The sequence below is a fragment of the Anolis sagrei genome, chromosome 3 (genome assembly GCF_037176765.1).
Source record: "Anolis sagrei isolate rAnoSag1 chromosome 3, rAnoSag1.mat, whole genome shotgun sequence".
NCBI lineage: Eukaryota > Metazoa > Chordata > Lepidosauria > Squamata > Dactyloidae > Anolis > Anolis sagrei.
This window is the reverse complement of record NC_090023.1, coordinates 186,300,406-186,313,336: the sequence shown is the minus strand read 5'-3', so window position 1 is coordinate 186,313,336 and position 12,931 is coordinate 186,300,406. Positions and strand designations below refer to the sequence as shown.

Below are 12,931 nucleotides of genomic sequence, written 5' to 3'. Positions count from 1 at the left end.
TTGGTCTCTCTCGCTTTCTCCTTACTGGGCAGGGAAAATCTTCTTCTCCACATTTCAATTTTTTTTAAAGTTCAGAGTCTTGTCAAGCAAAGCTTCTGGCTCATGTGAAGTTGCCTACAGGCCTTCTGGAGAAAGTGATACTTAAGGCCTATTTGCAGTATTAGGGTAGACAGTGAATGAGAATGGCACTGTAGACTCTAGACCCAAATTAACTACAATTAATTCCTTTAAACACTAAATAACCCTGAAATGCACAAACATAAGCATGCATACACATATCTCTCCTTACGCGCCATCCAGGAATTTAAGATCATCAGGGGAGGCCCTGCTCTTGATCCCGCCTTCCTCACAGGCATGCTTGGCGGGGACGAGAGACAGGACTTTCTTAGTGGTGGCCCCTTGGCTGTGGAACTCCCTTCCCAGGGATATTAGATTGGCCCTCTCCCTCCTGACCTTTCAGAAAAGAGCAAAAACCTGGCTTTTTTGAGCAAGTGTAATTGGACAAACACAGTACAATGAAATAACGAACACGGAATGGCTTAGATGATGTAAATGGATCAGGAGTTGAACTGGTAGACATTGATTACTTTTATATAGTTTATAGAGATTTTTTATCGTGTGATATTGACTGGTTTTAATTTATATATATTATGGATGTTGCGGCATTTAATTGTTACCAATCAATACGCTGTCCTGAATCGCCTTCGGGCTGAAAAGGGGGGATAAAAATGTGGCAAATAAAGAAATACAGTGTGTGTGTCAAGTTCTAGGTGTTTAGGTATCCTGACCTTAGAACTATAGTGGAAATATTTTCATCAAAGGGTACAATACCACCTTTATCAAAGGATACAATGACAACTGCATTTTTGACCCTGAAGATAATAATCACAATGCTACATTATAATAAAAAATTGTTTCGCTTTATTTGATTGTTTTGTTCATAAAGTTGAGCCACAATAATGCAAAGTTTCCTGATACCCTTGTGACCTTTTAAACCACAATGTTCACACTGGGTACAGTTTTTTTTTTAAGAAATTGCACTATGCCTTGTTTTGTAAAAAACAGAAGTAACAATTTGAGTTCAAGAAGTAGAATACTTTCAAGGTTGCAATCCTATAAACACTTATCTAAATCCCAGTAAACCCAATGAATAAACATGGACATGATTCCTGTATTAACAGAATGGTGTCTCTAAGGCCCCTTACACACAACTGAATAAAATCTCTGGATTATATGGCAGTGTGGACTCAGATAGCCCAGTTCAAAGCAGATATTGTGGGAGTTTCTGCCTTGATATTTGGGGTTATATGAGTGTGGGGAAGGGCCCTAAAGAGCAAGGGAAAGTTGAAAGATTTTTTTTCTGAAATAACATTTGAAAAAGAAACTCAGAGACATACCATTTTCTTATGCTAATAATGCTATAAAAGTAAAAATACAGAAGAACATTGGCTCTTGCAGCTGTCATTACCCAATCATTCTTAAATAGCAGCTAAAATCTTAGAAGCAGGTTTGAAACCAAAAGAGTAGGGGTCTAGAGGTGTCATTCTATGGATAAAAGTAGTTTTCTCAGCAGAACCAAGAAGGGTTTCCTTCCAGCAGTCTGTCCCACCTGAAAATCTGGAGCACATCTCAACAGAACTGAGGGCCTTTCCCCACATCCCTGTATCCTTGAATATCAAGGCAGAAAATTCCACATTATCTGAGTGTGGACTCAGATAACCCCGTTCAAAGCAGATATTGTGCGATTTTCTGCTTTGATATTCTGGGATATAGGGCTGTGTGGAATGGCCCTGAGAAAATATAGGGATGGGGAGGAAACCACTGCATCCTTCCCAAGACAAGAACTGGAAGACTGGCATGATAAATGTGCTGCTTGTTTTGGTCAATATATTTATTTGGTCCACAAGTGGAGGCTGTCGTCTTCATTGCCAGACAAAGGATGTTTGTTTCCCTTAACGAGGTGAAAATGGATTCACAATCTTCATAGACAGGTAGTTCTACAAGAATAAAAACAAAATAAAAGTAAATTTAACAAAGTAAATTAGTAAAAGGCAGATAAGGTTGCTGCTACTATGAAGTCAGTAGGACATCTCAGGTATGCTCAGGCTGGATCCACACTTCCCTATATCTCAGGATCTGATCCCAGATTATCGGCTTATCCCAGATTATCTGGCAGTGTAGATTCATATAAAGCAGATAATGTGGGATCAGATCCTGGGATATAGGGCAGTGCAGATCCAGCCTCAGATTCTCATCAGTATCTATATTTCAGAGACGATGTTAAGGAGTGTTTGTTGTTGTTTATTCGTTCAGTCGCTTCCAACTCTTCGTGACCTCATGGACCAGCCCACGCCAGAGCTCCCTGTTGGCCGTCTCCAACCCCAGCTCCTTCAGAGTCAAGGCAGTCACTTCAAGGATATCATCCATCCATCTTGCCCTTGGTCAGCCCCTCTTCCTTTTTTCTTCCATTCTCCCCAGCATCATTGTCATCTCTAAGCTTTCCTGTCTTCTCATGATGTGGCCAAAGTAGTTCATCTTTGCCTCTAATATCCTTCCCTCCAATGAGCAGTTGGGCTTATTGTTACTCATGTTAAAGAGTACTGGGAGATAATGTAATGCTATTATTTTGAACCACTGGAAGTTCTGATTTAGTATCAGTTTTACAAAGAATACAGTGGTTATAACTTCTACATCTCTACATTTTAAACAATTTGAGAGGAGCAATTGCCCTCCACTATTTGACAGGGGTTATCATCACATTTATAACCATTAGCTACTATTCTTTCTTTCTTTTTTTCCTGGAAACTTGTCAGGGAAAAGCAGCCAAGTCTTATTGATCAGCACTGGATCCACAGATCACCATTTTGAGTAGCACTGCCCTGCACAATTGATAGACTATAGATTATTATCTCTCTTTTTAAACTGATGAAAAAATGAATAAAACCAGGCCTTCTTTGTGAGGTTGTACACAATAAGGGCATTTGGGGGCTTGCCAGTGGTGTTTCTTATTACACTATGTTACATGATTTTTGTTCCTGGGTTATAAAGGTCATTTGCTAATTGGTTCTATCATAAAAGCATGGAAAAAGCTTATTAAGCTGCAAAAACTTTCTTTTTCTGAGAGTTCCTTCAGCACATTTTGCTATAGTTTCTCAATGAATATCTCATTGAATCTCAACTAATTCAACATAGTTTGTGGCAGCTACAAAAACGACGTTTCTGGAGTTTAACAACTACTTTCAAAGAAAGTACTTGTCCGCCCATTTCCGAGCACAATTCAAAGTGCTGGTCTTGACCTATATGGTTCCGGCCCAGCGTACCTGTCCGAACACATCTCCCTCTACGTCCTGCCTTGCAGATTAGATTGTCCGGGGAGGCCCTGCTCTCGGTCCCACCAGCCTCGCAAGTGCGCTTTGCGGGGACGAGGGACAGGGCCTTCTCGGCGGTGGCCCCACGCTTATGGAACTCGCTCCCCAGCGAGATCAGGTCAGTGACTTCCCTCCTTTCTTTTAGGAAAAAGGTTAAATCATGGTTCTGGATCCAGGCCTTTGGACAGCAAGCATGACAGCACTTTGGATCGGACTAGAATTGGCTATATTCATTGTTGACAATGTGTCAATGGGATTTTAATCTGTTTTACTTTCATTCACTGTTTTAAATTGATGTTTTATTTGTTATAGTGTTTTATCTTGTGGCATCGAATTGTTGCCACCCTGAGTCCCCCCTCGGGGGTTGAGAAGGGTGGGTTAGAAATGTTTGAAATAAATAAATAAACTAACACTTTCAAACCATGAACAGAAAAGTTTTCAAATTTTGTTACATAGTGTAATTGCAATTCAATTGATTTCAGTGCATCTTACTCTCAAAATATGGCTAAAATCTAGCACCAACTAATAACCTGAAGTATATTGAGTAAATCCAAGCATTAAAAATAATACATGTCACAATGCTGTAGGAAGTTTTGTTTGGTCAGGTGGAAATATCCCAAACACAGACCAGGAAGATGAAAGTCACAAGCAAAGCAATAGTATATATTCTAGCATACATACCGGCAATGAATATAGAAGAATTGCTACAAATAAAAGCACAATCAGCAGGATGATGATTCCAATGAAGACCCACTTAAATCTGCGCCATACAATGAATTTCATGGTCTTACATGGATTTGTGAACCAGAGGAAGGATGTTTCTGGCCGGCTATAGTTGGAGAGAAAAATAAAAACAACTAAGTACTGAAAAATGAACCTACTGACACTCAAAGACTATGTTGTCCACCTCTATTTTGTCTTCTTCATCCAAAGCCACCAGAAGTATTTTGAACTGGTACAAAAGACTGTCCTTTTGAGGGAAAAGATTGATAGGACCTTTCATAAGCAAGGTCTTTTTCTACTTGAAGCAAAAGAGTGGTGGCACTGTTCCCATTTCCCAGACAGAGGTTAACAAGACTGATTGTTTCATCTTACTTAACCACTGGCAATGGGACACGATTTTCCAGTGCTTCTGAGAATATCAGACAAGCTGAACATAAGGCTATTTATGTGGCACTCAGATGTGCTATTCCTGCAAACCAATAGTCTAACTTTGAGACTTCAAGGTATTGGATGATAACACATCCAATCCATACAGCCTCCAGTAGGAGGCTACAGACAATGCCATTGCTGTTGCCCATTTTTGGTCAAAGGATATTTAGCTGCCTGAGCTCCTTCTATTTTTGTATCAGTTTTATACTAATTTATGCAATGCTTTGATACAAAATAAAAAAGCTCCAGATCAAATAACTATTCTGCTACAAGATGCTGAAAAGTCACCTGTTGTAGTGTACAAATAATAATAATAATAATAATAATAATAATAATAATAATAAGAAGAAGAAGAAGAAGAAGAAGAAGAACTTTATTTTTCTACCCTGCCTCCATCTCCCCGAAGAGACTCGGGATGGCTTACATGGGGCCAAGCCCAAGGCAACATACAATTAAAAACAGAACAACAATATATTAACATAGCATAAAAACAGCATAAATGGGAATAAACAAGTATCATAACCAACAGCAGACTCATTTTGGGGGGTGGGGGGGAGGAAGAGATGGGGCCAATATATGAAACTAGTTAAAAGATAGCTCGTCAATAAGGTTGATAGAACATATAGTAGTATGAGAATAGAGTGATTAAACAGGATCATTTCAACTTAACTTAAAATGTAGTAATCAAATATAGGAAATTGGATTCAGGTCATGATTAAGACCAGATGTCAAAGGAGTCGTCAGTCGAATGCACAATGAAATATCCATGTCTTTAGTTCCTTATGGAAAGTGGATAGGGAGGGCGGCAGCCTAATCTCCCTGGGGAGGAAGTTCCAGAGATGAGGGGCCACCACCGAGAATGCCCTTTCTCTCGTCCCCACCAACCGTGCCTGAGACGGGGGTGGGAGCGAGAGAAGAGCATCCCCGGAAGATCTTAAGGACCGTGTGGGCTCGTAGGGGAAGTAGTGGTCACAAAGTTAGGCAGGTCCTGGACACAATGAAGTCTGATCTCTTTCAATGTTTAGCAACATTCTGCTGAGCAGAGAAAGTGGCATTAAGTATGCATCCTACTGAAGTCAAATTCCTTGGACATTTGTATTTACAAGAAGAAGAACAAATCCATTCTGCTGTTTGGAAGGTCAGTCCATATGGTTTTAGCATCAATCAGAAAACCAGTCAATATCTTACTTCGGCATGTCTAACTTGGGATTCATGTTTGGTTCATCTCTTCCTTTACCAGCTGGTCGCTCATCAATGTCCTTTTCAGCAAGTACTTCCAGTGTCATTTCAACTTTACCCTTCAAATAAATTAATATATTATTAAGAATTTTACAATGTTTTAACTTTAAGTGACACACAAACACATCTCTTTTGGTTCAGTATTCCATAAAATTTACTTCTCTGCTACTTCAGAAACTATAAGAAAATATGTGGGTCAGGCTTCAAATTCAGGTAAATCACAAATCTAAAAATAATGCAGCTGATGGACACAGTGCTGTCCAAATCAAACCCAAGCTCATCCAAAGGGAGCTAAATTAAAATCTTTACAACCCTGATGATTCATTACCAATTTGGCCACAGATGGAAAAACAGACACATTTCATGTCTTCCAAATGAGGCATTCCTCTAAGCCTATACATGCGGCATATAGGAGTTACTTATGGATATTTACAGGGAAAGGTGCTTGGGTGGAGATAAGAGTGGGATGTGTTGGAATTCAACCTCACACTGCCCAAGGACCCTTCCACACAGCCCTATATCCCAGAATATCTAGGCAGAACATTCCACAATATCTGCTTTGAACTGGGTTAGCCGAGTCCACACTGCCATATATTCCAGTTCAAAACAGATAATGTGGGATTTTCTGCCTAGATATTCTGGGATATAGGGCTGTGTGGAAGGGCCATATGTCTCAAGTCCTCTACGAGGAGCAGTTAGTTTAGTATAGGCTGAGGGAATTCCTTTGCCCCATGTCTTTTGCATGACAGTTGGAAGGTATCTAATTTCTTCTCTGCTCTCTGTTTCTGCTCTCATTCTGATTGGTTGCAAAAAAGAGCTTCTCTCATAATGTATGTCTGCATATCCATCAAAGGATCTATACAGGAGAGAAGCCATATAAATGCATGAATGTGGAAAGAGTTTCATATACAGTGGACATCTGCGTTACCATCAAAGAACCCACACAGAGGAGGAGCCATAGGAAAGCATGGAACAAGAGGGGGGAGGGCAGAGGACAGTTCCATCTTGTCTCCTGCATATGTCATCATTTGGGGACCCTTCCCCCCAGCACCAACTGCCGCTCTGGACCAGAGTGAAGGTGGGGGGGGGGGGAAGGGGCAGTTCCACCTTGTCTCCTGTGCTATGTTAATAATATAATATATTGTATATACATATAATATTTATAATATTATAATATAACACAATATAATAATATGATATTATAATTATATATTTATATTACGTGTAATTTGACTAATAATATTACAATATAATGGTATAATACAATATAGTAATAATACTGATATTGTACTATGCTAATAATATAATATATATATATTGTGTGTGTATGTGTGTGTATGTATGTATATATGTATATATGTATGTATGTATATATGTGTGTGTGTGTGTATATATATATAGTAAGCCACTCTGAGTCCCCTTCGAGGGGAGAAGGGCGGCATATAAATGTCATTAATAAATAAATATTCTACTGCAAGCTTTTTGAATCTGACTTCTGCCTTCTTACATATTAGTATGGAGTGTGTGTGCTGTGTGCTTTGAGATCTCTCTCTGCTTGTGTTTATAGAGATGTAGAGTGTTTCTATTCTTTGAAACCTTAGAAGAGATGGGTGTTAAGAGTAGCTCAGACCCAGTTCTTTACTGTTAAGAAATGCAGTTATTGTTTATTAAGGTAAATAAACCTTTTGTGATTTTTAAAGACTGAACACCGCATGCTTGTCTCCTAAGCTCTGAATTCTTTACAGTCACATCACACGGCACTTCACGCTTTGCTCTTATCTATGGGACCTCTTTGGTTGGCACAGGGGACATGGGCTCTACTGGGGCCACTGGTGGCTGCAGTTGGAAGCCTATCAGTTTGCACCAACCAAAGGAAGAGAAGCTAAATGAAATCATGTATACAATTGGCCCTTCACATTTGCAAGTTTGACTTTCACAGATTTAATTAAAATATTATCTCTAAGATTCTCCAGGTCCCTTAGCAGAAATTGACCACAGTTGTGTCGGAGGATTTAGAGGTTCTTAGAGAAGTCTTCTCACATTTTCATGGGCGTCTTGTGCCCCTAATCCCAGTGAACATGGAGGACTGATTGCAGTTATATTCTGCAATTATTTTGATGATAATGATGTTGGTTTTTATTGTTTTTATTGCTTCTATTGTGGTTTTATACTGTTTTAATGTTTAATTTGTATTTTGTTATGTTATGTGTACTGACTTGTTGTAAACCGCCTTGAGTCACCGATAAGGCTGAGAAAGGCGGTATACAAATATAGTAAATAAATAAATAAATAAATTATAGAAACTTACTGCCAAAACCCGGGAGCCATCTTGTTCCACGTAGCATGGCCACCATCCCTTCATGGATTTCTGTTCAAAGAGTGAAGCAGTCTTGGGAACTTTCAGGGAGTTCATTGGCTTGTATTCTGGAATCATATCTAAAGTGCACTTGTCCGGAACCTTTGCTGGCACAATTGTATTGAGCAAATCAAGCTCTACAAAACCTAAAGAAGAGGAGGGATGAGGGAAGGGAAGATTTTTAAAAAATGACCTCATTTATTTGGTTGGTCTCTCAACAACATCTTGGAGCACATCTGTCTCTGTGGCAGAACTTTTTGCACAAATATTATATTTTGAAATGCATACCTAGATAGTCATCCAAGGAAAACTTATCATTGTCCCATATCTGAATAATCAACTTGGGTGGAATTCTGAATTCAGTATTGTCAAGACTCCAGAAGTGTTCCTAAGAAGAACATCAATAAAAATAAATTATAATAATTTGTTGGGCTGATCAAGAAGCCTGCTGCTGCGTTCTTCCCCAAGCACTTCCTTAATGTGCAACACATGATGCTCTTCTGCCATCAAACTCCATATGGCTGTGATGAAGTCCTTTTCCAACTTATGGTGAATCTAAGGCAAACATAACATGGGGTTTCTCACCAAGATTTCTTCAGAGTGGGTTTGCTTTTTTATTTCTCTGAGACTGGGAAAATGCAATTTGCCCAGCATCACCCAATGGGTTTATATGGTTGAACAGGGATTCGAATCCTAGTCTACAATCCAGTGCTCCATCCAATGCACTATGCCGGCTCATGTGTGTTTTTGTGTTGTTACTTTGCTGCAAATCAATGGGAAAATGGCAGGGGGAGTGGCTATATAACTCTTTTCTAGTCTGTTATTTCCTATCAAAATACCTACCCCACTACACTATTTCTATAATCTTCTATCCATAGGGTTTTTCTCCCCCGATAGTATATTTATTTCAGCTGTTACTGGATCTTGTTTACTTCCAGGAAAAAGAAAGATTGTCGAAGACTTTCATGGCCAGAATCACTGGGTTGTTGTAGGTTTTTTCGGGCTATAGGGCCATGTTCTAGAGGCATTCTCTCCTGACATTTCACCTGCATCTATGGCAAGCATCCTCACTACCTCTGAGGATGCTTGCCATAGATGCAGGCAAAACATCAGGAGAAAATGCCTCTAGAACATGGCCATATAGCCCGAAAAAACCTACAACAACCCAAAAGAAAGATTATGACAACCAAGTTTTGAAGAAGGACCATAGGAAGTGATCACAAGACACTTCCTCTCATCCATCCCACATGGATTTAAATCTATAGGGCAGAGGTCCTCAAACCTTTTAAACAGAGGGCCAAGTCACAGTCCCTCAAACTGTTAAAGGGCCAGATTATAATTTGAAAAAAATGAATGAATTCCTATGCACACTGCACATATCTTATGTGTAGTGCCAAAAAAAAAAAAAAACAACACTTAAAAACAATACAATAATTAAAATAATTAATCATTAGTATTTCAGTGGGAAGTGTGGATCTGCTTTTGGCTGATGAGATAGGATTGTTGTTGTTGTTGCGTGCTTTCAAGTTGTTTCGGACCTAGGTTGACCCTGAGTGGGGACCGGGTAAATGACCTTGGAGGGCCGTATCCAGCCCTCAGGCCTTAGTTTGGGGACCAAACTTTGGAGACAAACTGCACAAAGCTCAAGTGTCATATATTTCATTTGACCAATTGCCAGCCATGTTACTTATGTGAAGTATGATGAGAGGAAATCACCTTTTTTGAAACTGTACAGAGCTGTTCAGCTGGAAAATACTCAAAAGGGAAAATAAGTCTCCAGTTGAAGTTCCCATCCCCATCAAGGGACCTGTAATGCACGTCTGTTTTCTGCTTGTTTTCTTCATAACCTGGCATCCACCTAAAAGAGATTGAAAGAGATGAAAATTTGGCTATGTACAATGAATCTCAATGATTCCTGCTTGTGATGCAAGGACACTTCACAATGTTTATGAAGGTTGGCACAGAAGTTGCTGCAAAGTAGTAATGGTTCTGTTCCTATACTACCGAAGTATAAAGGGGTTGATGCCAACAGTTAGATCTAAACTCAGTAAGTGGTTCCTGTTAAACGGCCTATGCCCAAGATTGCATTAAACTTCCTTGGGAACATTAAGAGGGACCTTCTGGATCAGGCTGAGGCATGTCTAATACAGGTTGAGCATCCTATATCTGAAATTTCAAAATCCAAAATTGTCTACATGCTGACGATTCAATGTACACACATTTTGTTTCACGTGCAAAATTGTATGAAATTCCTTCAGGCTATTTAGTTTATTATTTTTATTTATTTCGAACATTTCTACCCCGCCCTTCTCAACCCCTAGGAGGACTCAGGGTGGCTTACAATTGGCAATAATTTAATGCCGCATCATAAAATGCAGAATACAGAATAACAAATATAACAATTAACATGCATATTAATAAATAAAGATTAAAACAGTATACTTACACTCTGATTAGCTATTGCCTGTCTGGTGGCTGTTTAGCTAGCCATCTACTAATGAATACTCCGCTTAACTTATCCAAATCCTCTTCCATGCCATAGTCAAACATTATCAATTGTCCTTTAACCTGATTGCTCAAAGGCCTGGTCCCACAGCCACGTTTTAACCTTTTTTGTAAAGGTGAGGAGGGATGACGATGACCTAATTTCCCTGGGGAGCAAATTCGGGGGGCCACCACCGAGAAGGCCCTGTCCCTCGTCCCCGCCAAGCATGTTTGAGACAAAGGCGGGGCCAAGAGCAGGGCCTCCCCCAGAAGATCTTAAGCTCTGAGGTGGGACGTAGAAGGAGATATGTTTGGACAGGTATACATTTAAGGTGTGCATTAAACATAATGGATTTTGTGTTTAGACTTGGGTCTCATCTCCAACATAAGGTATTATGTACATATATGCAAATGTAGGTATTCCAAAAATCATGTGTATGTGTATAAGAACCTAATATGTATGAATGGTGCTCTCAGAAAGTCAGTACTGAATCATTGAATGTTTGCCGTGTATATACTCTGAGTCCCCTTCAGTGTGAGAAGGGCGGAATATAAATGTTTTAAATAAATAAAAATTAAATAAATCTATGCACTAGATGATTTGCCTAGTAGGGGTAATGATAGCTCTAGCCCAGATCACAGTAACAGAGGTCCCTTCTACACTGCTATACAAAATACAGATTATCTGCTTTGAATTGGACTATATAGCAGTGTAGACTCATATAATACAGTTCAAAGCAGATAATGTGGATTATCTGCTTTGATAATCTGCATTATATTGCAGTGTAGAAAGCGCCTGACTCTTAACAGATTCCTAGGCCTTTATCTAACAATTTCATCATTAATGAGCTATAGGATGTAGTTCCCTTACCCTTTCACATAGATGTCACTCATTTCTTCCCCTGTGATGCTTTTCTCATCCAGGATAACATCCTTGGTGTTCCAAACTACCACTCGCAGTTCATACCTGCAGGTTGTGAAACAAAAACCGCTTTGAGTCCTTTCAGGGGTGAGAAAGGCGGTATATAAATACTGCAAATAAATAAACAAATAAATGAAGATACTGAGTTTTATGGTTTTGGATTTGTAGTAATCAGAGTACAAATCAGATTGAAACCAAGCTTAACTCCATCAGTAAAGCTTGGCTGAAGAGTTAAAGTTTCCCTAGGCCCCTTCTACACTGCCGTACAAAATCCAGATTATCTGCTTTGAACTGGATTATATGGCAGTGTAGACTTATATAATCCAGTTCAATGCAGATAATGTGGATTATCTGCTTTGATAATCAGGATTATTAGTCAGTGTAGAAGGTGCCTCAGTTGCAAGGGTAAACCTTTTGCTGAAATTCACCACTGAGTTTAGATCACAAACCCAACTGGGAGATGGTGGCAAAAAAAAGGAAATTTTATTTATTTTACTCACTTTTTAGCCTTGCGGGGAGTGATGTTAAAAGGTGGACCAGGTGGACCCAGGCTTTTTGGGAAAACATCCACCCACATCTGCAGTTTTCCCTACATCAATAAAACATTATTTGTCAAGTTTCAGAAAAACAGCAAATCTGACTTATCATTATGAGTATTTCAGACTAATACCATGCCGTGTGGTTTCTGGGCTTTATGACCGTGTTCTAGCAGCATTATTTTATTATACTGTAAATGTACTTGATTAGATTAGATTTTATTATTCTTTAATTAGATTTTATTATGCTTTTTAAACTAATTATTTTATTTTGTCATTAATTTATTTACTTTTGTCTAGTTATTATAAGTTTACATTGATGTTGTATTCATTTGTTTGATTTGGTTTGTTTGTTTTCATTAAGGCATTGAACCTCACAACCTCTGAGGATGCTTGCCATAGATGCAGGCAAAATGTCAGGAGAGAATGCTTCTGGAACATGGCCATACAGCCCGAAAAACTTACAATAACCCAGTGATTATGTCCATGAAAGCTTTTGACAATACAAGGCATTGAATGTTTGCCACTTTTTGTTTGGAAACCGCCCTGAGTCCCCTTGGGGAGATAGGGCAGGTTATAAATGATGATGATGATGATGATGATGATTATTATTATTATTATTATTATTATTATTTTCTCCTGGCATTTCACCTGCATCAGTGACTGGCATCTTCAGAGGATCTGATGGTGGTAAAACAAGTGAAGGATATATCCTCTGAAGATGTTAGCCATGGATACAAGTGAAATGTCAGGAGAAAATGCTGCTAGAACACAGTCAAACAGCCTAGAAACCACACGACACCTTAGTGATTCCAGCCGTGAAAGTCTTCGACAACACATTATTACTACACACTTCATTCTGGCTTTGGTGACT

The 12,931-nt window shown here is 39.1% G+C and overlaps 1 protein-coding gene across 2 annotated transcripts in view; it reads right to left on the bottom strand.

Moving 5' to 3' along the window:
- Positions 1-898: 898 nt before the first annotated feature.
- The window catches only part of MYOF (myoferlin), a 130,559-nt gene continuing 118,526 nt past the window's right edge, over positions 899-12,931 (bottom strand). For both annotated transcript variants that reach the window (XM_067465737.1, XM_067465738.1), the window contains 8 exons: positions 12,022-12,110; positions 11,471-11,566; positions 9,832-9,973; positions 8,404-8,503; positions 8,068-8,261; positions 5,709-5,818; positions 4,050-4,197; positions 899-1,997 (listed from right to left, as the gene is read on the bottom strand). In XM_067465737.1, the coding sequence (XP_067321838.1) occupies positions 1,953-1,997; positions 4,050-4,197; positions 5,709-5,818; positions 8,068-8,261; positions 8,404-8,503; positions 9,832-9,973; positions 11,471-11,566; positions 12,022-12,110 (924 nt within the window). In that variant the 3' untranslated portion in view covers positions 899-1,952. The remainder of the gene's footprint in view (positions 1,998-4,049; positions 4,198-5,708; positions 5,819-8,067; positions 8,262-8,403; positions 8,504-9,831; positions 9,974-11,470; positions 11,567-12,021; positions 12,111-12,931) is intronic.